Source organism: Balearica regulorum, chromosome 1 (genome assembly GCF_011004875.1).
Source record: "Balearica regulorum gibbericeps isolate bBalReg1 chromosome 1, bBalReg1.pri, whole genome shotgun sequence".
In the NCBI taxonomy this organism is placed as follows: Eukaryota; Metazoa; Chordata; class Aves; order Gruiformes; family Gruidae; genus Balearica; species Balearica regulorum.
The window spans coordinates 134,169,976-134,195,931 of record NC_046184.1 but is presented as its reverse complement, the minus strand read 5'-3'; the positions used below and the strand labels follow the sequence as shown (position 1 = coordinate 134,195,931).

General features: G+C 39.6%; 1 protein-coding gene and 1 long non-coding RNA gene across 6 annotated transcripts in view; one reads left to right on the top strand and one right to left on the bottom strand.

The window, feature by feature from the left end:
- Positions 1 to 25,956, bottom strand: part of CTPS2 (CTP synthase 2) — an 86,891-nt gene that overhangs the window by 13,839 nt on the left and 47,096 nt on the right. For all 5 annotated transcript variants that reach the window (XM_075775987.1, XM_075775978.1, XM_075776013.1 and 2 more), the window contains exons 14-16: positions 4,978 to 5,074; positions 2,850 to 2,905; positions 1,192 to 1,288 (exon numbers count right to left, since the gene is read on the bottom strand). In XM_075775987.1, the coding sequence (XP_075632102.1) occupies positions 1,192 to 1,288; positions 2,850 to 2,905; positions 4,978 to 5,074 (250 nt within the window). The remainder of the gene's footprint in view (positions 1 to 1,191; positions 1,289 to 2,849; positions 2,906 to 4,977; positions 5,075 to 25,956) is intronic.
- LOC142605229 (uncharacterized) overlaps positions 1 to 25,956 on the top strand; it is a 331,852-nt gene that overhangs the window by 304,753 nt on the left and 1,143 nt on the right. The gene's annotated exons all lie outside the window — the stretch shown is intronic.

The window sequence follows — 25,956 nt, the reverse complement described above, 5'->3', positions numbered from 1 at the left end:
GAGGGAACCTATCAGGAACAAACTAAGAACACCATGACAATTAGTGGTTTATGAATTCACATGTATCCTTTGCTCTCAGATTACACTATGGTGCAGCTGCTTGACATTGTAAGTAGGTGTCTATACTCAAAATTACAGCACTGTTCTTCAACACACCATGGAGTATATAAAATGATTTCTCTGAAGCATCATGTCACAAATAGCACTCCATAGGATGACAATGTATTCTTATAATAAACTCCATGCACAGAAACATAAATTTATCTTAACCAATGGCAATTAGGGGTCACATAAGAAAAAAAAAAACCCTTATCTGGTAGCCTGCATCTTCAGGTGCCTGATACTCATCTAGCCAACAGTGATTTAACAGGAAGGAGTTAATCAAAGAATCAAGCAAAATCAAAGGGATTGTTTCTAAGAGCTACTCTGTGTGGCATTCAACAAACACATGCAGTGTAGCTCCTTTTTATTTCAGAACCTTTTAGAAAAGACATCAAGTCTGAGTAGATAAAGTAGCTCAAATTTACCTGATTTCCACAATATCAAACCCTTATCTATCTGAATCACTTCTGTGAAAGAAAGGAGCTTGCCTTCTATTTGATTTTCATACTTTGTTCTATGATTCTAAACAGAGGTTAAACTGATTGGAAGGTACCTTGGGAGGTCTCTAGTCCCACCTCCTGCTCAAAGCAGGGTTGAGTTCAAAGTTAAATCAGGTTACTGACAGCTTTGTCTAGTCAGGTTTTGAAAGTGTCTGTCTGTGAGTGGTTTGAAGCCCAACCAACAGCATCCTTGAAGATACTCAAAACTTGACTGATATGGCTTTCAACAACCTGATCTATATTTGAAGGCAGCCCTGTGTTGAAGCAGAGGGTTGGACTAGATGACCTCCCAAATCACTCTATGATTCTACATAGCCAATCCCACTAAGCTAGAATTATGACCTTTTGGAAAAGGACCATGTGTCTCCCTGATAATCAAACACACACACAATCCTTGAGAAGTGGAGACTTCTTCAAACATCCTCGGAATTTTCAATCATTGTAATACATAGGTAGAGTCAGCAGCATCCTCCAACATGATCTTGGCTGTTATGACAGCTAAATATTGTGCCTACCTGCCACTTAACAACCTATAGTCTACATGGTTTTAATAGATGTGGAAAGTACTACAGACAAGTAAGACACTCACTCTCCAGTTCAATAATTTCCATTCTGTTCCCTTCCGTATCATGGCCAACAAATTTCAAACCTTTCTCTTCAAAGCAGTGAGTCAATTCTGGGTTCACCTGAAATATTGAAAGTAATAATAATAGTAGTTCTATTTATTTTTGGATTTAACAAACAGTAGTAGTCAGTTGTAATGATTTTAGTACGCATGCAAGAATGAAAAGAATGGAGAAAAGAGTTGGGAATTTTTGCTTTCTTGTTTTAACAACTCTCTGGTATAAATCTGTAAAAGTGGCCATGCTTACTTAGAAGACATGAATCAGTAATTTTAAAACTTACTACATAACATTCAAAAGATTAAAGCCAGGGTCCCTTCTGCCTGCTGTCCTCCTGCTTGTGAGCAGGTTGCACTCATTTTTTAAATGGCCCACTAGAGTAGACGTAAAGACTGACATCCTCTTTGAACACTGCATTTCAGTGGTCATGACACAAGCTGTGGTTCAGCTCCTCCTTCAACCTATGAACTCTGCAGCGAGCTGTTTCATTTCCTTGGTGACGTTTTAACCACCCAGTTAATATTCAAACTCTGAGCACCTTTACTACCATCACGTTCTCCTCCCAGCTTTTTAAAGAAACTTAACATTGTCTGAATCAGTTTGTAGCACACACACATCTCGTAGCTCATGTCCATTTGGAGATATTGATGGAGTCAGGTCCCTTCTGAAGTATCTCAAGAGACTGAGTCCCGCTCTTGCCCATCTCCTTGAATGAGAGTATTTTGAATGTACACAGGCATCTTTGCTCAGATGTTCTCAGAGGAGTGGACCTATACAAGGGGCCTACAGAGTTGGATGGCAGGAAGCAAGTGATCTGAATTAGCCTCCGAATTGCAGATGTCTGAAGTCTGCCTACATTTAGGCTATGAAAGAATGTGCACTCTCTGAACAGAATCTAAGCCTATGAATAAGCCAAGGAGCAATGCATTTAAGAAACAGTACGCTACGTTATTCCCTTACATTGAACACCTGCAAGAACACCTCTGCAATACTGTGTCTAGTTTCAGGCCCCTCAGCACAAGAAAGAGATTGACAAAATGTTGCAAGTCTATAGGAAGTCCAACCAGGATGGTTAGGGGCTGGACCACATGCAACATAGGAGAAACTGGAAGATCTGAATTTGTTCAGCCTGGAGAAAAGAAGGCAAAGAGTGTACCTCATTGCTGACTTCAACTATCGAATGGGATGATATACAGAAGACTGAGTCAGATTCTGCTCAGAGAGGCACAGCATGAGACAGAGATAAAAAACAAACTGCCCAAGGAAATCTCCTATTAGATATAAGGAGGAAAAGGGTTCACAATGAAGTAGTTAAGCATTGGAACAGACTGTCAAAACACGCTGTGGAATCTCTCTCTTCAGAGAGATTCAAAACTAGATGGGACAAAATCCTGAGCAGCCTGATCTAATTTTGAAGCTGGCTCAGCTCCAAACAGGGAGCTGGACCACAAGACTTACAGAGGTTCCTTTTGATCTAAATTATACTGCCTAATCATTACTAAATTTTGGGTTACGCTTACATAAGACATCTCCCATTGGCTTTAAGGAGAATCATGTCTACCAAGAGAAACACAATTTGCTTAAGCTTTAACTTTTGAGCACAAAATACATTAGCAAAGCTTACCTCATATCGATGCCTGTGTCGCTCCTCTACAAACATTTCATCACCATAAAGTTTCCCTGAATATACAGCAAAAAATAAATTCATGGTAATATGTTGCTTTAATAGTTGTTACAACTATTTCTTGTAATTTAAATCTCAAAAAAAAAGTCACATTTAAAACATAACAGGATACTTCTCATCTAGCTCCAGCTTTCTGTTTTTCTGAGTGATGACTGGTTTCTTTTAATTTACTGTTACCTGAATTTATTCAGAATTCATACTCAACATTCCTTGACCAGAAATAGCTTAGGTAGACTAGAGTCTGAAGGCCACACTTAAATTAATTTCAATTGGAAAGCCCAAAATAAAATAAAAAATGTTTGAGTGAACAAGCAATATAAAATCCCTTCAGGGTTTTACGACAGTTGTACACAAAAGGTGCAGTGAAGTAAGCCTCTGAGTAGCATCTGTTCCATTTTAATAGATTATGCATGGCAGCTGGCATAATAGCTCCAATGACAGAGAATATTGTTTTTCTGTTTTCCTGATCTCATTACCCAAACGACTGCTGCAGTCCTCTGAGCCTAATCTGGAACACTCTACATTCCAGAGTAACAAGAAGATAAAGGTATGCAGTAAACCAGAATTTGATCATATATCTCACAGTCACAGCTCAAACTTTACTCTCGATCTATCCTAGTGTCATTAGGATTACTATCTCGCTTAAGGGTTAGTACGAGAACTAGACTGCCAAAAAGATCTCCAAAAGTTGCAGAGTGATAGTACCATGATTTTACAAAAAGCGGTATATGTGTTAATTTTATGGAACCACCTTTTCAACACCATTATTTCCATTTGAGTTGTAAAGCATTAGAAACAGGCATCAGATTTTCTAAGTAAACTGCCAGAGCTTTCTATGAATCCTTGATTAATATGGTCATCTAAACAACTCATAATACTGGTCAAGAGTTACAACACACGTTAATTTTTATTAACTTTTCCAAGAAGTGTTTAGGCCACAGAACAACTTGTACATTGTGATATGCATATCTATATCACATGTAGGCAAAGTATCACCCAGGTCAGTCAGATCACTAGCAGGGGCATTCTTTAGAAAGGCAGATTTTTCATTAAATGTTCATATGTATTACACTTTGGTGTCGCACTGAAGCAGATGTAATTTTTAAAAGCTCAGAAGGATACATTCCATAAGTTCAACATAGCTAAATATAATAATAGCTCAGATCAAAGTCAGGCGCAGGGTAATATAAAAAATATGCCTATATTTATTGACCGAAAAGAAACCACTTTTCACACGTTTTCAGCATCACTTATATTACTACTGTACAATAGGCTGATTAATAGGAGATAAATATTACTTCAATTTTAAAAAGCATATAGATCAAATTGAATAATTTGTTCTATATTTTGGTTGCTTCTATTTTGCCTTTTGAAGCATCCTGTTACAGCAAATAATTTTTCTTTCCTACAACAAATAATTTGCTTTCCCAAAACAAGACTGTTTCCAGGACTGGGCTACGCCTAGGGCAGTGCTGGATCAGAGACCGGAGCTAAGCAAGGCCTGGCTATAATTAGGATACAAACTAGCAAATACTGTCAAGACAAGATGAGGACTAAGGCAGCAAAGCCAAATGACGTTTAAGGCTGAGGTGTACCGGCAACTCCAGGGAATGACAAGCAGTGTTTAGGTCTGGCAAGAGCATAACAGGTAAAAGTCCAGGTTAGTTCTACCAAAACACTTCAGAGGTAGAACAAGAAGCCCTGGTTCACATGTCCTATCAACTTATAAAGAAAATGCTCTGATCTTCCCACAAAAATAATGAATTAAACTACCAAAAAATGCATTTCAGTTACCTCAACAGACTCCTTAATGTTTATTTAAAGCATTGGACCCTAACTGACCTTTTCACTGGAACCTCCACATGCCTCTCATTTGTTTCTTTACGTTCTGATCCTGGGTAAATGTATACGGGAACTGGATCAGAGTAAATGAACTTGGGGAAGCTGTCACCCAGCTGCTTGCTTGAGAGTGTAGTCCTTTAACAAAATGTGCTTTGGGATTTTTGCTTTGCTGTCTTACAAAGCTCCTATCCAAAAGGCAAGTCATAAGAGCAGAAATGTAACTTACTTAAAACAGAATTTTGTGTTTTGAAAACAGTCCTCCTCTTCCCAAGTCTCATGGTTCCACCCATATCCCCAGGATTGTGTTCTGGCATGTCAATAACCTGTAGAGAAAAATTGTTTAAACACTGTTTCATCCAACAAAGAAAAAAAATGCAACAATTGCACAACAGGCTGCATAGATTTATAAATGGTAACATGATTTTTTTTCTTATTTTATTTTTCTTATCAAGACAGTGGAAGTCCTCTTTGGGAAGTGAGGAGAAGAGGAGGGCATGGAGCAGCAGAGTGAAAAGAAGAGGCCACTTGTAACAGGACTACAATTTAATGTTGTAAAAGCAGTGTACTAAAAGAGGTGACTCCAACATGTGTGTGCTATTTCAGATTATATATGTAACTCATTTATCACAGGAAGAAAATAGAAAAATCTTCCCCCCTAATTCACCTTTACTAAAGGGTTTCTCAGATTGCTTAATAATCCACAAAATACTAGGTTGCCTTGTATGAAGAATATGCTATTTAACATAACATTTAAAGAAGAGGATATAGAAACACTGGGTTTGAGAACTGAAGCGGACGGGTCAAATGGCTGCTATGTGGGTCAAGTGGAATTCAGGATGGTGGGATTCAGTAGATGTATGAAACAACGGCTTAGCGGAAGGAGTGTGTTTAGTTTTGCTCAGTTTGAAAAATCCTGCTGGGTCTCAGAGCCACGTTTAGAGGAAGTCTGTCTCAGAGAGGTAGAACAGTTCAAAACTGTAGAAACACATGAGCTGAAACTATGACCTACGTGCTTGTATTCGCATACACACAGTCAGTGAGGAATGTAATTGACAAAGAAAGGTTCTAAAAATACAAATATTCACACATACGAGTAATCTGGAATTGGATTATTAACCTTAATTTGCCCTCTGGGAGTAATGAAAACAATTTCTGATGATACACTTCATAAAGTGAAGTTATTCAATTTAGAAGGGATGGTGGAAAGTGCTTAGCCTTTGGCCTTGTGCCAATGCATTTCAGCTGTGCAATTATCTCTGTATAACCTTATACCTTCGAAATGTTATTTATAAGCTATATGCTCATTATAAAATGTCATGAGGAGAAGCTGTGATCAAAGCAGTGGGATATTACAAATCGTCTAATTACCTCCCAAATCATGAAAGTGAGGACTATATAGCACATTCAGCTAACAAAATCTCACAAACTAAAAAAAAAAATAAATCATGCATTGAATCCTTATTATTTAAAAAAAGATGAGATTGTCTGCTTTTACTTTATTTCTTTCCATTTACTTTCACTCTTACACTTTTTTTCCTGAAGTAGCGGCCACATCAGAAGCAGTTAGAATGTATGCAGCAGACTGTACATATGTGTCAAACACTCTGACCCTCTGAAATCAAACAAGGTTTCCATGAGATGTTATTTACTTGCCTACACCCATACTATGGATAACCTTAAAGTTGTGCTCTCGACTCGTCAAACAGAGATGAACTGGTAACAAGCAGCTATCAAGTACTTCAAGTATATGCTTCTCTTCTGACTACAAAAATTTCACTTTAACAACTGCTTAATGACAAGAAAAACAATGAAGGGTTTGCATTTTTTTTAAGTTTGGAGGCAAAAATCAAGAGTAGACATTCCTTCATTCTCAGAAGTGTATCAAACACCTACATACTACTATCTCCTAACCACAATTTCAGATTTTTCTTCCTAAAAATTTGGGGCAGGATGTTTTTGGTTTAACTTTGCTAATGGAATCAAGGTAATACCCAGGTGTTTAATTTTTGTAGTCAGGTGAGGAAAGGAGCTACTTATGAAGCAACACCTCAGAGCTAATCTGACTCTGGATCTTCCTCTTGGATACGTTCTGTGGCTCTGATCAACTTCAGCAACTATCACAGCACCACCCTTAACGTTAATATATTACATGAGTTTCTCTGCAACAAAGTCTGTGCAAGAAGCTTTCAAAAGCAAAGGGGCACTGCTGCCCTACAGCCCAAAGACAGTAATAAGCATCAGAAAAGCAACTATTATGGAAAAATTTGCCATATTTTACAGAATTTATTTGATCAAAGACAAACCTTCAAGTGGTGGTTATTTTGAACAACTGTGCAACCGAATAGATTCTTCAAAGAGCTTATGTGTCCTGCCACAGAATAAATCAGCTCTTACTATGCATTAGCTCTTTGAAGAGCAGAGAAAGCACGAGCAACAGGCACCACAAGCAACAAAAACACATCAGTAGGGAGGGTGCAAGAAGAGATAAGGCATTAATTAGGTCTTTCTTACCCAAATTTCTGAAAACTGCCAATACTACAGGGCTTTTACAGAGATCACGTATTACACACTAGACAGCCAACATGAAATAAATAATGAATCACTCTGGCATAACACAAACCACATTATAGATATAAAACAGTCTGATCAGAATTAAATCATGCTACTGGTGAATAGTGACTTTAACTACCCATGAACTGCAATCTTCTTTCAGAAATCTACTGCTTGGATTGTTTCATTGTTGTTAGGAAACATATAAAAGCTAATGAGAAAACACTCAAGCGCAGACACTCAAAACAGAGCAGCCAAGGCCCTGAAATCCCAACACCTATCATTTCAGTAACCGCCCCAGGACCATTAAGTTTTGTCTTTGTTTACCTCATGTCCTGCAATGCCATTTTGAGAAATACATCTAACCTTGGTTATCTTGGGTAGGGTGTGTGCGTTCTGTTTTCGGGTTTTTTTGGGGAGTAGGGAGGGGGTGCGTGGAGAAGGCAGAGAGGGAGAGGAGCATTACTTGAACAACTCATGGTAAGCCAGCTTTGGAAGCAGGTTCTTAGGCATTTTTTGCCTTTTTACTCTGCCCTTGTCTAGTAAGCAAATGATTTGTCACTGCTGAAAGAAATTGTGATACATGTAAGTGCTGATCAAAGGATCAGGAGAAGCCCCGACCCCAAAGATTAATTGAACACTGCAAAGAGGCTCTAAGACACTCAGCACACAAGAGATGTGCAGAGGGAAAGCTGACAGGAGCAGGGAATACAGTGACAGGTAATGATGAATATTAATCCCTGCTGAACACAGCTGTAAAAAAAACCCCAGCAACACAAGCTGACAAGGACTCAACTCAAACTAGAGGAACCCATTCTTTTATTGACTTTTGCATCATTTCTCTGCAGGATTAGTCAGCACTTGCTAGATTCCATCCGATCTGTTTCAGTCCCAAGTTCATCAGTAACCAGACTCAGCCACCTACAAATAGGATGTTTATACTAATATTTTAGAAATAATAGTACAAACATTTAAAGAAAAAATTGACAGATGCAACACTAAGTGGTACTGACAGCTTCCAACTTGGCAAGTAAACCATTCAAAACCAGGGATTTAACATTTTCCATTACTGCAAGAAGGTGCAAGGTTCACATATCTGCCACAATCCCTTACTCCCTTATCCCCCAAGGATATCCTACTTCCAAGCAAACCCCATCATTGCCCACTTATCTAAAGCACTCAGCCCTCTAGGATGGAACTAGTTGCCATAAAGCCACTTGCGGATTTCAGACTACTCGGTGCTCCATTACTCTGATTGAAGTATTGTTTGCTTTCAAAAAGATGACCACCGTCAGGTATGAGATCAAAGCAGGACTCATCAATAGTTGATTCATGCAGCTACACAGTGGTATGAGTAACCAGCTTAAAAAATCCTGTCCTCTACTCCTTCAATAAACTACAGCACAGTATCTAAATATTCCAACAAATATCAGCTTAAATTTCTTACACTCTTAAAATCCCATAGCATGTTACTGTCAACACATTCCAGTTTGGGCAATCCTCTTTTCTTGAGATTCGTTGTTTCCTATTTTAGAATTAAGTAACTGCCCTGGACCATTTAATTAAAGCCTAAAAACTCTCTAAGAAGGATTCTGCCTCAATAAGTAGAAATTCTGGTACAGAATGTTTCGTAACATTTAGTTCAGAAAAAGTCATAAAGAGTGTAACTTCTTTTTCAAACAGTGCATACTCACTCATAAGCATAGTGCAGTGAACTAAGTCAGTCAATGGTGATGTTGATATGCAAAGCCCATATAGATAATGCTTAACAGCATTTTAGAACTCATTCTAGTTATTCCAATCACATGTCCCAAAGTCAGCTTAAAGACTTAATCAAGCAGAAATTTTCGGACTGTTGGCGTTAGCGAAAGGAGCAGAGTCAGATAGTGCTGGCTATAGAAATACACTGGAGTGCCAGTCGTGCCATGCCAGGAACTGCAGGATTTGCCACAGACTTGGATAACTAAAAGAAAGTGGAAGAGCGTTCTCGGGCTTTGGACTAGTCCAGCTTGCATTACAATTAACGACCAAATACTCGCTAATTTAATTTCAGAAAGATCAGCATGTCTGTAGCTAGGAGAAATCCTTCCCTTCCTAGCACATACACCTATCAATAAAAACCAGAACACTGTCACTGCCTTTGAGGGCGACTTCTCCAATTGAAATTGCTAGTAGGTGAAATTTTGCCTTTACCAAATTCACTTAAATCCACATGAGATATATAGCAGAAGGAGGGAGGTATGAAGCAAGTCTATGTCTAAGAGCACTTGAAAGCAGAGGGAAGAACCTAAAGAGGGAGACAGAGCCTGGTGCTCTCCATCAAACACGTCAGCCACAAAGAGGAGATAGGGATCATCAAACACTTACAGCCTGCAATTATTTAAACAGTAGTATGCTTGATGGTCTCTGACTCAGAAAATTATTCTATCTTACAGGCAACTGCCACAGAAGACTCGGCCACAGACAAGCAAAGTAGCCAAGGAGATGAGAGGCTGTCCTTAGTAGAGACAAAGCACAGCATGTTTTACCCTCAAAACTGTCCACTGTGTTCTGTACTTCCTCTACCCTGAGTTATTATGCATGAGCAAGTGCCCATTCCACTTATTTCTCATTCATTAAGAAGCTAGCATTAGTTAGGATTACTTCATTATCAGTTATCTCTGCTTTCAGCAAGGCAGAAAGAAAATTGCTTACTTCAAGGAAAGTAAGCAGGAAAATTGCTTACATCAAGTGCTCACTACTCCAGACCTTCACTGAGGAGAATGTCTGGTATCAGATTCCAGGCAGTGCTCAGCACCATGACCTGCACTATCCTAGTCTTTCTAGAAATTCTGTACATCTGCCATAAAAATCAATATCCTCATGGGGAACATGAGGAGAACTAGCAGCTGGTTTCCATCCCATTTCCCTACCACAATCAGACCCCTTCCAGACTTTTAAGAAAGACAGCCTGGATTCCCACCACTGATTCTTCTCATAGAATGGTGTCACCAATTATCCTGATATTCCTGTCCATCCTCCAGAACTGCCCAGTAGTGATTTGGTACTTGATGATCAGGAACGCAGTAACTGAGTCATTTCTTCTAGAAAGAAAGAGAGTGGGCAGCAAGAAGAAAATTATAGATTGCCCTATTTTAATTTTTATTCTAGTTGGAAGGTACTTTTGTTGTAGTATAAAAATTCCCAGCTAACTTTACAGCTGAGAAGAAATCCCTCAAAAGGTCTTGGATCAGTTGAAATATTTCTTTAGAGTAATCTCTCTCAAATGCTAATCAGAATTGCAAGCCACAGCCATTTGTTTCTAATTATTTTTGTAAGCCCTCCTCCTTTTTCAGGCCTGCCAAGACAGGTGTGGAGGCACGTTTGCCACAAATTTCTTGAAATTGTGTGTACACATGCTAAAATATAACAGTTGTTGCAATGGAAATAAAATATATCTGTGGACTATTTCTTTTATTTATTTGAGATAGAAAAGCATCCTGTTGAAAGGATAGCTATTTGAATAGGAAAAAAGGTAATGGTACAATACTGTACTTCGATATTGAAAGAGAGACTGGAAGTTTTCAAGAGCTCTACTCCCAGAAGAAAGAAAGAAGTACAAACACTATCTAGAGCTTGAAATCCATGTCAGTTATAAGAACACAAACCTAAATATATTTTCTTTTTGTGGTTTAACTTCTACTTTAAGAGAAATTGGTTTACTCTGTCTGTGATTCAGCTTGATAAATCATGCTTGACTGAGATTAGCAACTTCATGCATTTTAAGATAATTTCACCAACTAGCTTTGATTACTGTATATTTGATCAATGTATCATTAAATTGAGGTTTAAAAGTAAAGGAAAAAAATATACTACCACATTGCTTGATGCTGCCACAAGAAAATGTCTTATTTAGAATTTGGAGTAAATGAATGGAACAGAAATAAAGGATTCTAGCTCTATAAGGACTTCTGTGCTACAGATATGAGGAAACAGCCCAGTACCACTCTTTCCAATAAGGATATCATGCCCAAAGATCAGTGGCAGACCATAAGCTTTAATAATTGATTCATCACCTTTCAAAATGGACACCAGAATTTAAAACCTGACATTTCTACATCAAAGAAAATTCTCTACTAGCTGAGCTAAATTAGTATCTCTGATAGGTGAGCATTTTATGAAAATCAGCTGAACAGAAGGACAAAGAATACACTTACCCAGAAAAAATTCCCTAATGTTTAACTCTTTAACTTCTAAGAGCAAAAAACCCACAATCAATCCAAGATCACAAGTAAAGGCAAAGCAGTGAGAAAATATCTTGAAATGTTTTAAAGATGCTGCTGAGCAAACATGTTAAACTGCTACAAGGTATTTTGCAGGTTGTATATCTTTGCGGGGGGGGGGGGGGGGGGGGGGAGGGGGGAAATCACACTGAAGTTGTAGACAAGTGGGGACAGTTACTCTACTCCCAGTGCCAAAATCCTGTGCCAATCTAATTCATTTAACAAGCAGCTCAGCTGAGTCCACTCTGCAAAACCACACAAACCAACCAGCTCACGCCAACCACTGTAACCTTTAATTGAAGCAATTTGTTCTGATGAGCAAGTCTATTCTCTTTTCAAGTCTTCTTTCACGTTTAAGCTGTAACTTTGTAGAAGTGAAGATAGATGTAGATAATGAAGAAACATAGATAATGAAGGCTAGAGTAGTTCTCATACTAATTTACAGTATAGTCATGCTTCTTCCTACCTTCCATCCCCTTCTTCTTTTCTTTGTTTTCATTTTTGCATTTTGAAATGGCATCTCACAAAAGATCACAACCAGGAACAACACTGTGCAAGCTAAAGTAACTTTTGTGGTTTTTGGAAGGCAAGCAGGATCACTTTTACTGTTTAAACAGATATTCATATCTACTATGTAGATATTGTGGAATATTTTATATGGATTTTTGTATTGCCCTCCTTCTCTTTTCCTCTTTGGAAGCTCCTGGTTTGGTTTAACTCCTGTTTAAATGTCATGCCAGTTCCCTTACCTCTACTAGCCAGTAACATTCTGTTCCTCACAACAAAAGCATACAGAATGAAAGGACCTATAGAACTGAAGTTGGCCATCTCATTATTTAGTGGTCCTCCTACTTAATTTATTAATTTGAGACATTCTAGTAATGATAATCTTATGGACTAAAGCTGAACAGGCATACTATAACAGGGAATTTCTAGGTAGAAAGCCTCTGGCACAATCACTGTAATTTCAACTACTACTACTTGTCTTCCATGGCATGCCCAAAATAATAAAAGTACCTTGGCCTATCTGGTCTTTCATGCCTGTTCTCTGTAATTTAGGAAAAGTTACAATCTGAATGCTGGATATCTCATGAGGCATACAAAATGGACATCTAGTCCTCTGGAAAGCTCTCCAGCAATGAATAATGGGATTTTATTTCCCCCATGAAGTGAATAGCAGTAGTGGAGATGACTTTCATGAGTCATCATCCTCCCTCCCACACACACATCATAACATTTCTCATTCCAGCTGAAGAACTGGAAGAACTAAAGCAATTGCTAGATACCATATAATGGTAATCAAGGCACTGTTTTTTAATTCTAGGATTTTCTAAGAATACTGTAAACTATATTAGAAGAAAAACAAGACAACAGCATAAGGAGATAATTACAATGACACAACTTTGGTTAGATTATCTTGCAAAAAATACCTTGGCATTTTTATTACTGTCTGTCCAACAACAGTACACATCTCATCAGCTTCAGAAAACCAAAAGGAATGATATATATTAATATCACAGCAGAGATTAATTATCTTAATTACCTCTGCCGGACATTTCAGGGATGCTTTGAGTCACATGCTTTACATTGCATTTAATAGTTTCCTGCTTCCACTCAGAAAAGCTTCAGCTGGCCAAAGATCATCTTGCCTGGAAGAATCTTAATTCTGATAGAAGATTTATGACCTACAATCCAAATCCTTTTTATTTCAAGCAGAAACCATGATGTCTTCCTTCTGAGCAGGATCCTTCCTGTCTTGCTTTGTCTGTTTTGCCTCCTCCAAAAACCTGATAAACATCACTGTCCAGATCTTAATTTAATTCTGCACTCCTTGTGATCCTCCCCCTAGCACATTAACTCTTATCCCCCTCAACATCAAATGACAAGAATTCTTTGGAATTTGCTTTCCTTAACTGTGTTTATACAGGCATCAGGGGTCAAGTTCAGACTGTGTTCTAAAAGACAAGTGTTTTTTCCAGTTGCATCCATGTCACCTACATCAGCAGAGCTCAAATGTTAATCACTTTCTCTCCCAACAAGGCACCAATCAGCACCACTAGGATGCCTGGATTCAACTGCAAGGTCCCGAGTTAACGTGACAGCACAGACATACCTGTGCGGTTCTTGTTTGCTAACAGATCATAAAACCAGAATTGGAAATCTATGTATTCATTTTTAGAGATGAATATGGTAGGGACCTTTAAAATGCAATCAGATAGGAAGAGATACGTATGAGGAAGTTAGAAAAGCAGAGAGGATGTGTGCATGCATTTGGAGAACCAATATCAAAAAGGGCACATAGGAGAAATGGATCTTCAGATCATTTCTCATTTAGCAACAAGATGGTGAAAGTCTACAGGAAAAAAATTACCAATATAGTTTCTAAGAAACCAACACCTATAGAATAATGTCACCTTTATATTACCACAAATCAAGTAGGCATTTAAATACCATGACATCAGATGAACACACCCAGCATAATTCAGACATCCTCTGTGAAAAGTGTGGGTGGACAGGTACCAATCAATTCAACAGATAATGCAGTGATCCACTCAAATGCTACAAATGTTTGCCAAGCAACCAGCAAAAGAAATTGCCACATAGCAAAAGTTCTAGGCTGTGTCACCAACCGGCACAGGATCATACACAGCATACCCCTAGCACAGCAGCTAGCTTCATACAAAGCGACACAAAACTGCTACAACCCCACAAAGGCAAAGTGATCAGTTATTTAATGGTGCCCATACAAAAATAATTTTTAGCCTTCACCTCCACCTCTAATAGTTCCTGTCTCCAATGGCAGAATGAAGAGTCAGAGAGCATGAGAAACAATTTTTAGTTAAAAGGCGGAGGTCTACAGTGAATCACTGCCAAATCCATTGCAAATGCAGGTCTGTTGTTCAGTGCCTAGCTGCACAGGATGGTATACCTTATCACATGCAAGTGAAGGACGGGAGGCAAATAAATACAGAATTAAGAAAACAGAAAACCTCATTCAATAAAAAAAGGCTTCCTTTTGGGGCAACCTTTGTATTATTCTTCTACCTCGCTTCCAACGAATAATTTGATAGAGGGCAGAGTATTTATTTAAAAAACAAACAAACAAACAAAAACCCCTCACAACTCTGGCTAATAGTTCTTCTTTATTTTTAATTAAAATTACATAGTTCAAAACATAATGAACAGACCACTCATATCTCATTAAATCTACCCTCCAATACAACTATGCAGCTGATTGGAATTCCTCAGTTTTTTCTTATCCATGCACTCTCAGGCACACATTTAAATCCAATTCTCACTCCTGGATGACTACAAGGCTGTCATGAAAAGGGTGGAAGTCCTCAGAAGCTGCACATACCTTTTCTTTGCAAGTATCAAGCCACTTCACAAAGGCAAGTGTGTTTCATTATCTCCATTTGGTATGAGAAAAATAAGGCAGATATTGATTTGTTTCACCTAGCAGAACCTGGACTTCCGTGACACCTAATCTTGTTCCTACACTTTAGAAACAAGGCAGCTAATGATACAGAAACTCACACATTCCCAGGTGAGCTTCTAGCAGGGTCAGTATCTTAATGTAACTTGGTCAGTTACCTAGGTAGGAGAAACTTCTATGGAAATTGTATTCCTAATAGAGAAGGTGATTTCATGTAGTTTTCCACATATGAACTGCAGTATACAGATAATCTATTTCATGTTTCTTAATTCATTTGTGGGGTTTTTTTGAAACATAATTTCTGCAAGCTTGTTTGCATGGGTGGGTTTTTTGGGACTGGGGGGCAGAGGAGACATTTTGGAGGTGTTATATTCAGTAATATAATCACGATATTAAGGGATCTGGACAACCCCCTTCCACGTTTACTTTATTTCATTGATCAGTATTGCATTTTTCACTTGCCAAACAGGACAACTGTGAGGAACTACTTTACCACAGTGCTTCTGAGTTAGTCCGTGTCTGTGGGAACCACCGCACATAACTCTGGCTGCATAACTTTCAGATATATAATTTAAGGGAGCCACTTGAGTGCTCCCCTCTATATAGAGCAGAGCACAACCAGAGGCCAAGACATTCCAGCTGGGGAATGACACCAAAACATGTGGCAGCCTGAAATCCTCATCTAAGCCATAAGGCAGGCAGCACTGTTCTGCCCTAACATGTACAACCTGCTTGCACAAGACAGTTTTGTGAATGGCCCTTCCACATCCATGCTTTGTCAACACTATGTATACCACCCCAGGAGCATCCGTAGCTCATACTGAAGTGACGTGCTATTCAAATATATTGCAGCGTTACCAAGACAGACTTGGGCATACAGCTCTCCATAAAATAAATATTCTCTGCTTGTTAAATCAGGCACTGACAGATACTCACCTATGTCCATTCAGAAAATTGTTTTGTACATAGCATAAATTTTCCTATTTGATTTACAAATAGTTACACGTAATTCCTCATGTAAGTACTGGAAAGGTCAAAGACTTTCTGAAAATGTAATATGCAATTCTATTTAGAAAAATCCTTCTGTCCTAGTTCTGGCAAGGATAGAGTTAATTTCCCAAGGAGCCAGGACAGGTGACCCAAGCTGGCCGGGGGCTATTCCATACCATGTGACATCATGCTCACCATAAAAGGGGGCTAGTCGGGTAGGGGACGGGTGGCGCAGTTTCAGCGTGGTTCAGGGACGGGCTGAGTGTCTGGTCGGTCGGTCGTTGGTTCGGTAAATTGTTCTCTATTATCACCCATTATTAATATTTGTTATCAGCACTGTTGCTGATTGGTTTTTTTTCCCTCTCCCTTGCTGTCCCAGTAAACTGCCCTTATCCCAACCCTCAAGGCTTTGCCGTTGTTTTTCCCGTTCTCCTCCCCGCCCCGCTGGGGAAGGGGTGAGAGAGCGGCCGCGTGGCACTCAGCTGCCGGCTGGACCTAAACCACGTCACCTTCTTATGAAGAAAACCTTAAGAAAGGAAAAAAAGTGAGAACTGCAAGAAGGCATCCTTCACAAGAACTAAATCTATGTCCAAATGAAGATAAAGAAACACAAATACTTTCAAGTTGACTACATAAATACCAAATCATTATTCCTCCCCAAAATATTTAAGCAGTAACTTATAAAAAGCATCAATAACTAAGATTAAATTCTTTTTATTCATTTTCATTTAAGGAAAAAAATCTGAGATTCTAAAGCTAATAAATTATCAGGATTAAAAAAAATAAAACTCATACTCAAAGAAGCTATGACCACAGGATAAAAAATGAGCATTATGCTTGTGTGCAGTCAAGGAGTTTGAAGGAGATTTCCAAGCTAAAAACCTTCTTCATGGGAGACTCTGAAGCGCCCATCTCAAATTGAAGTGTTAAAAGAAGTGGTTACAAAAGAAACAGACAAAACAGACAGTAAGAAATTACTGGAAATGGATGGTACTCACTCAATTTTGAAGCAACTGAAACATGAAATAGCTGATCTAGTTACTGTGGTGAATAACCGCTCATCAGCCTTGTCACCCAAAGACTCCAAAGCGGCAAATACTTCAGAGGAGATACAGAGACCTATAGTCTGAAACACCAGGTGTCCATGGCAGGCAACCTAGCAGAACCTTTAACAAAAAAGATAAAAGTAGGGGGCACCTGGGCAGCTATAACAGGTTGGGACACTGGCAACAAAGATTTTGTGAAGAGAGGTTGTCTATCTGTCACTCAGCTATGGAAGTTCTTCAGAGGAAAAGTACATGGATAAGAGAGATTTGGTTGATAATCACAGTCCTGTTTTCTAACAGATGTTAGAAAGGCATTGTGCCAGTTTTGGCTAGAATAGAGTTAATTTTCTCCATAGTAGCTAGTATGGTGCTCTGTTTTGGATTTGTGCTGGAAACAGCGTTGGTAACACCGGGATGTTTTCGTTACTGCTGAGCAGTGCTCACACAGAGCCAAGGCCTTTGCTGCTTCTCACACCACCCCACCAGCGAGGAGGCTGGGGGTGCACAAGGAGTTGGGAGGGGACACAGCTGGGACAGCTGACCCCAACTGACCCAAGGGTTATCGCATACCATGTGATATCATGCTCAGCATATAATAGGCTGGGGGAGGAGGAAGGAAGGGGGGGATGTTTGGAGTGATGCCATTCGTCTCCTGAGTAGCTGTTACGTGTGATGGAGCCCTGCTTTCCTGGGGATGGCTGAACACCTGCCTGCCCATGGGAAGTGGGGAATGAATTCCTTGTTCTGTTTTGCTTGTGTGCACGGCTTTTGCTTTACCTATTAAACTGTCTTTATCTCAACCCACGAGTTTTCTCACTTTTCTGATTCTCTCCCCCATCCCACTGGGGAGAGTGAGTGAGCAGCTGCGTGGGACTGAGCTGCCAGTTGGAGTTAAACCACGACATAGGGCCACGCTGGAACAGGTGCACCTCGAAGTGACTGTGGCTGTGGATCAGTCCATGCGGCAGCAGGTGTACCCCTGGAGAGACTGTGGCTCATGGATAAGGCTCCACTTGGAGCAGGTACATCCCTGAGGGACTGCAGTCTGTGGATAAGTCCAAGCCACAGCAGGGACGAGGGGAGGAGTTCATTGCAACGTTAAACCCGATAGTCTGGTCCAAAGGGACCAGGGTGGAGATTGTAATGGAAGTACCTTTAAATTGTTGAAGCTCAGGATTTGGTTTGCATGTTATGGAAATTACTATAGCAGGAACCCCTTGTTGCTAGCCAGGCTAGGAGCAAGGGGGAATCCACTGCAACTTTTACTCTTCTGATTCTCTCCCCCATCCCAGTGGGGGACGGGAAGACTGGGGAAGGGGGGAATGAGCGAGCAGCTGTGTGGTACTTAGTTGCCAACTGGGGTTAAGCTACACCAGGGATGTAAGGCATGTCATCAAAGATTCTTATAAAAAACTAAGCAGCTGTGGCATTAACACACACAAAATACAGTTAAAAGATAAAGTACAAGGGTATAAGAAAATGCAGTTTTTCACAGTGGAAGAAAGTCACTAGTAGAGTTGAACAAGGCTCTAGGAATAAATAGTACAATCAACTTATTTGATAAAAAGAAAAAAGAACGAACAGTAGGTGACAGCCTGCTGATGACATCTAATTTACTGAGGGTAATAAAGATGAGGGCTTACTACAAAGAATCATGAAAGGACCTTCTGAAACTTAGTGATCAAAGATTAAAATGTCAGGTGAAATTGTAATGGAATATAAAGCAAAGCACAGGGGATAAAACAAGCTTAATTTCACATCACAGTTACAGGCTTTCAGCTGATCACAGCCCCTTGGGAACAGGAGCTTGAGACTACAATAGATAGTTCTATGTAGATGTCAGTTCAACACTCAATAACAGTCAAAAGCTATTCAACATTATTAGCAATTACAAAAGGAAGAAAGGCCACAACAGAGATCATTGTAACACTTCTATGTCTGTGCTGGCCACAGTTTATATTGTGCAGTTTAGGTCTTCCAGTCTTCCCTGGCTTGACATCTGAGCTCTAAGTTGTAGGAAATGAGAAAATATACTGGGGAAGCATCACTGTACACCTGCTCTACTGTGTTTTTCCACAGATAATTACTCATAGATGACAATGGACACAAGTGATAAGCCAAATGGGCCTTTGGTCCAGACAGAGCTGTGGTCTGACCTAGTGTGCTTTTCTGTGGTCTGACCTAGTGTGGTAAAGGTCATACCACAAAATGCACCAAACGCATTGCCTACCTGTGATATAATCATAGGTGTGCTTAATTCACACATATATTTCATCAGTTCAATCTGGGTTCTAAGAGGAAAGCAGGGTTCAAATAAAGGTCCTCCCAGTGCTACTTGTCACTCAAACTTCAGGTTTTGCCAAATTTGCAAGGATGGGGTGGAATGAAGAAGAAATTAAATAAATTCACTGTCAAAAGCATTTTTAGAAACATTTGCAGTTGTTTGCTTAACTACTGGCTCTCTAATGCCCGCAAGAAGACAGAGATGATTAAATGTGTCTTGTCACTTAAGTTCCAACCTGGAAAATGCAGGTAAAAAGCAGTTAAGTTGGGTGAGAAGGTGCTAATATAAATATATTCACCACATAATGGTGCTAATGATACTGAATTTCAAAAACGGTAATTTATTTGGTGTTACAGAATTAAATCGTTTCTGTATACCATTACTTACAATTTCACATTCACAGTGACAGAAACAGCAAGACAACACAAACCTTGCAAGAACTCTAATTATCTCTACTTAAAATGGATTATTCTGAGGAAGTTTAGAATATTTTTCTGCCACAAGACAAAAAAGTTTTGCACAAAGTCAATCTATGCAAGAAAGCAATGGTTGTCAATCTATGTTGTTTGCAGACACAGCATGTCTGCTGTGATTTGTCAAAAATTATTTTTCAGTTTATGGATTGAGCAATACTGAGGCTTTGGTATTTTTGCCAGGCTCTTGGGCAACTGTTGGGCTTCCTTCTCATCAGTGAAGACCAATCTTAAGAGTTTCATGGCAAGTAACATCTCTGATCCCTACAGAGGCTCTCTGTAATTAGCCAGGCCAAATGATAACCCCAATGGAAGCCGCAGCTAATTAAATCTATATTATCTTTTAGCTGCAATGCAATAATCACTAAGTGTTTTTATACATGTATTTTCATTATGTTCACATGTATAATTCCAGATTCTTCATAGCTAGAAATTAGAGTTTTTTAATCCTAGGATGTGATGGACAGTAGAAGATGAGTGTACAGAGATGTTGGGGAAAAAAAAAATCAACTTTAGTAATGTCTCAGAGGAAAACCAATGTTTCTCCTTTTTTTTTATGTTTTGGCAGTTCTGACATACAAAGGCCGTGTACCCACAGGTATCTTGGGGTTACACAAGTCTGTTCCAAATTGACGCTAACCTTAAGGCTGAGCTCCACATGGCACCTGGTACACACCCTTGCAAGCTGAAGACACTTAAAACCATCTTATAAAATCCTCTCCACTCTTGGTTCTGAATCCTAAGAAACTTCTTAAAGCTGTAATTTGTTATAGGAAAGCTATGAACTTCTGTGTATTATAGGAGAGAAAGAAGAGCAAGAAACAACACCTTTCTGTGTTGAAGGCAAGACTAGTCACCAACCTAAAATAAATGAAACTGGCTCTAAGGTTGAATCTTAAATTCAACTTAGATGATAGTCAGGTTCCTCACTAGCACAACTGAGGAATGAGTTATGACTGACATGGATAATTTGTTAATTTTAGTTTATAACAAAATGCAAATCTACTTCTTTGAAGTTGTGTTTTGCAGTTTTTTATAAACTGCTCATTTGATGCAATTGTGTAAACTGAGAACTTCCAAACTACTACTGCTGTTACTTACTGGATTTACTATAATTTAGTTTTGATTTAGTAATCACATTAACTAATTAGAAAATCTAAAATTAAGCTAGGTACACAAGCACTATCCTTTCTTGACTACAGTTGTTGTTACATAGCAATAGGTTCATTTCTTTCAATGGGCCATAAGCACATATAAAATATTTCGACAACTGATTGCTCTATACTGTTAGTTAGACAACGGCTACTCTTCTCATAAGCCTGATTAGTTCCCTGATTTAATCTTTGGTGTTCCCTCATGTCCCAGGGTAACTCTTGACTTGGTCAAGAGAGGGGGCAGGGGGAAGACTTCTCTAGCAGCCTTTTGCTTCCATTGTCCCAAATTCTCAAATCAGAGAGAGCTGAGAGTTATGCATGGTCACTTACTTAAAGAACATTTTTGACAGTCTTCCTTCAGAAAGAATTTAGCAAATATCTATTATATCTACAAATCAACACATCAAAGTGCTAACAGACAAGGGATTTGTATGCCAAATGTAATGCCGTTACTTCATAACATCATTTTTGTTATGTGTCACATAGATAATGAAATGTATCTCAGAATACCACTAACAATCTGACTATACACGGCATAGCACACTTGCAGACTTCTGAATGAGAATTAGGCACTATCGGAGCTCATCCAGTGCATATCAGCGCCTCCTGCTCTGAATCAAGGAGAGCTCCAAGGTTCTTACCACTATGCTATTTATTTCTCTGCCTCCTCATACTGTGCTGCTGAGTCTGACGAGGCCACTGAGGCTGATCTAGTTGTTCTTAGAGAGTTCTGAAGGTAAAGAAATTGAACAGAGAGATTCAGAGGTTGCTGAAGCCTTGCAAAATTACCTCCATTTCTTTCTCCCCAAAAGCACCTCCCATAGTTGCTGCTGTTTTCCCCAAACTTACTTGTTCCTGGAAGAAAGCAGGTGGTCATTTCCTAGCACAAGCACCGTTACTCACTATTGTGGCACTGTCTCAATAATTCCCTTCTACTTCAGCAGCGAGGCCAGCACAGCTGCAGCAGGGTCACAGCATCCTAGAACGCGACTGCAGCACAATTCTGATAAAAGACCACAGGGCCCGATTTCTAGAGGCTTGAGCACTGTAACCATAGTGAAGGCACACTGTCCCTACCCAGTGTACAAAGACATCCAGACAAGAGCGTACACCTGGCCATTGTGGTCAAAAATTCCAAATAATCATTCTCCCAGCTCCTGCTGTTTAATGTAAAAGGCAAAATAGTCTTAGAAACAGAAGCTAGAACCCAGGATTCCCCATCTTCCCCACATGCACACAAAGAGAATCAAGAATATCCTATCACATCACTGTACCACGTCAAGCTGTAGGCTTGCTTTCAAAGAAAGCGTTACTAACTCACATTGTATCAGGACCCTTTCTATCAAATCATATGAAATAAATTGTAAGAATATATAATGGGATTAGGCTCTTCCAGGATAGAGACAAACAGATGTGCCATTTCTGACTCACTAGTAGGACTATGCTGGATTATCACATTAACAGACAGTAGTCCTGGACTTGCATGAAAACAGATCATAGGTATTTCTAGGCAAGAAGAAAGCTGGGCAAAGGAGTTTCTTACTAGTATATTCACACTTTGAGATTTAGGCATCTCAGTGCAAAATAATTCCTACATTATGTGCCCATGTGGTTTATTAGGTGCACCTCTAGACCTCTTTTGAACAGTACATCAGGTTTTCATTGTCGAGACCGGCAACAATGCTTGGAAAACGAACTACAGAACTTGATTCTATCTCTCCTCATCGATTTTGTTTTCAGGATGAAGAAAGGTTCTTAGATACAGCCGAGACATCTAGAGAGCCCAAGCACCTCCAAAGTCAGAGCACAGCTGAGAGAGGACTTAATCTCACCAGGGAAATAATGAACTCACTAGTGCCCCTTGTACAGTGTTACCTTACTTATACTTACTTTGCCCTACCTGAAACTCAGCAAAACGTCACTCCTCCATAAACCCATATATGCCTTGCTGGAATGGAGATTTATGCATTTTTGAGCACTACTAAGAATTCCAAAAAACAAATCCAAGTTTAGGAAGGAACAAAAAGTTTTAGGGTTTTAGCAATTACATTAACTGTAAATTTCAGCTGTGGCAGTAACAACCTTATTGCACTGCTGCATGAGCCAAAGTTCTGAAAGTGGAAGGATAAAACTGCTTCTTGAAACACATTCTCCCCTCAAAACCGGCTCATGTAACTTAGAATATCTACATCACAGGGAGTTTCAGTGATATAATAGTTTGTCTGCCAGATGTGTACATCTGACAGCAAAAGATGACACATAGCTACAATGAATACACTACCAATTTAAAGCTAACTACAAACAACGCATCATATTAAATCATTCATCCCTGTAGCAGCCGCACCCAGTCCTGTTTAGGGAGACACCTTCAACGTCTCATTAGGTATATGTCATAGTATAACAAGGGAGGGCCTGGAAGAAACTCTTGTCAGGATAACCCATATAGTTCAAGTTTAATTTGTGAGATGACACAACCTTTTTACACATCACCACTGGAGGTTTTAAACAATGGCAATTTTAACATAAGGAATGCATCACCTGTGACACACAAAGGATTTTACAACCCATCCTCAAATTCCATCTAACAGTTCCATACCTCAAAGCAATGTCACATTCTCCACAATGGCTGTAGCGCAGTTTGCTGAATTTCTCACCCATCATCATTTGATATTTTTCAGAAAATTTGTTAACTGGATGTTCCTTCTCTATCAACCTGTCCTTTGTCTCCTCCTAGCCTGACAGTAAGAACCCATGGCACTGGCAACATTGAAAAGTTATATCACAATTCCCCTATTTGCATGAGAGAGTTAGGTCCCACATCTGCCAACATACACCTTGAAAAAGGTCCCATGTAGTAGACTGATTATCAGTATCCCAACTTCCAAGGCTTCTCCCTTTTGCAGACAGTACAAGAATGTCTGAAGATGACTGCAGTTGCAGGACTGATTCTCTGCAGAACTCACCAAAGCCCTTATAGCCAAAATGAACACACATTGTGGTAGCAGCAGCAATCTGCATCTCCACGGCTTTCCTTTTATTATTTGCAAACAGTACAACTATTTCAAAAAATGTATTCTACTGATCTATTATTGTACATATCTTACAGTTAACTTCAGAGGCAGCATGGGGAGTGGCATTTTACAACAGGCATAGGTACATGTACATTCTTTATATTAGCATTAGCTCTACACAAATACTGTTCTGCCACTTTACTCAATAAGAAATCAAACTTATTTGACATCTGTGCAAGATTTCTTTGCAAATCAGATAAGGAATTGCATGTTCCACAGAGTCCCTAATCCAGCCCAACTTACTTAAATTGTCCCATCATCTTTCTCCACTTCCACTCCAGAAAGTAATCAAAGTTAACAAAGGGCTTTGATCTAGTCACTGATGTCTGGAAGCTATAGATGATGCACGAGCAGTATACAAGTAGACATAGATGAATAATAAGCACAAAACCACCTTCTGCTCTTTCTTTCCAAATGCACAACATCCACAAATATATGTTCTCAATTATAGCCAACTTTCTATACTGTGGTCAGGCTGTAACATAAGTCTCACAGAGATTCCTCAACTAGCTTTAAAGTAGTTGGGGTCACATACAAGTAACAGTGGTGCTGCTACAATAAAATGCACCAAAGAAGGTGGAAAAATACTGAAGGGTTAGGGCGTTAACCCATCAGCAGAGGATTAAACATGACCGAGATAGTCGCTGCCCTCAGGTGACAGCCCCACCCCTGAGGAAAGTGCCCCATACCTTCCAGCAGTGTCGGTGAATGGCATAGAAATCCACATATACACCAACCCAATTTATAGCCCAGCATGCTAAGGTAAACAAGGAGCACCGATTCACATACCATTCAGCCATCAATGGCGGCAGGAAGGATGTGACAAGGGCAAAAGAGATAGCACCTGAGTTACTATCCCACTTAATCCATCATTACCCGTGCATGAAGACCATGTGACCATGATGCCATAAGCTTCACCACTCCACTCCTACCACTAGCAGTGGTGCCCAAACTTCAGTCATCCCTGCAGCCTGTACTCTCTTACTCTCCAATGTGATTGGAATCGCGTGCTCCAAATATGCCAGCAAAACAGTTTACTAGGGCAATACTTGGCAATAGCCAATTTTGAGTGAATATTGAATCTGCAGACACAATCACTGAAACAAAATGACACACAATCATCACAGGGACATGTGTGTGATGTGCATCCCTAAACAGACTTACAATACGTCATCAACTTAGTTCTTTTTTTGCTAATGGCTTTGTATCTAAGCTACAATAAAAACGTCAATTCCAAAAGGATACGGTGCTTACTAACGTGATTTCTCTAGCCCAGGGCAAATCCAATTGAATTATGTCATAAACTGCAGGAACGATATATATTCATACATCCGAGAAAGAGCAGCAAAACACTGTAACCAAATCTGGACTGCTGCTTCTACACTGGCAATCAGCTTACAGCATCTGGTATCAAAGCTCGATACCAGGTGCTGTTCTTCAGCATAGATAAACACTGCTATCTGCTAGTCACACATCAGCTAATAGTGGCAACAGTAATATATTATCTTCCCCTACTTTTGTTCGAATTCTTGGTCGACAACCAGAATTCCTTACCCCTGGATATCATTCTGCCATTGCTGGGTTGTGCTGGATAAACTGCACCCTTTTCAGAACAGCACTTACGTCTTACAAAGGGGTCTTCTGGCAAAGACACTGTACTGAGGTCTGTCAAACTGAGTTCTGTTGCTGATTCCGATACAGACTTCAGAGATGTCACACGAATTATTGGAGGAGGGCACTGCAGTCTGAATGAGAGAGGAGAGAGTTGGGAGATCAAACTACAAATCCCAACTCTGCCATTCCCTCATTCAGATAGCCTCTTATAGATTACAGTACCTCGTGAAAAAAACTGATCTGAGGAGACCGGATTCATCCCTAGATTTGGCACCCAACTCTTGTGCAACTCTTGAGCAGGTCATCTAAATTTCCAGACATTGGT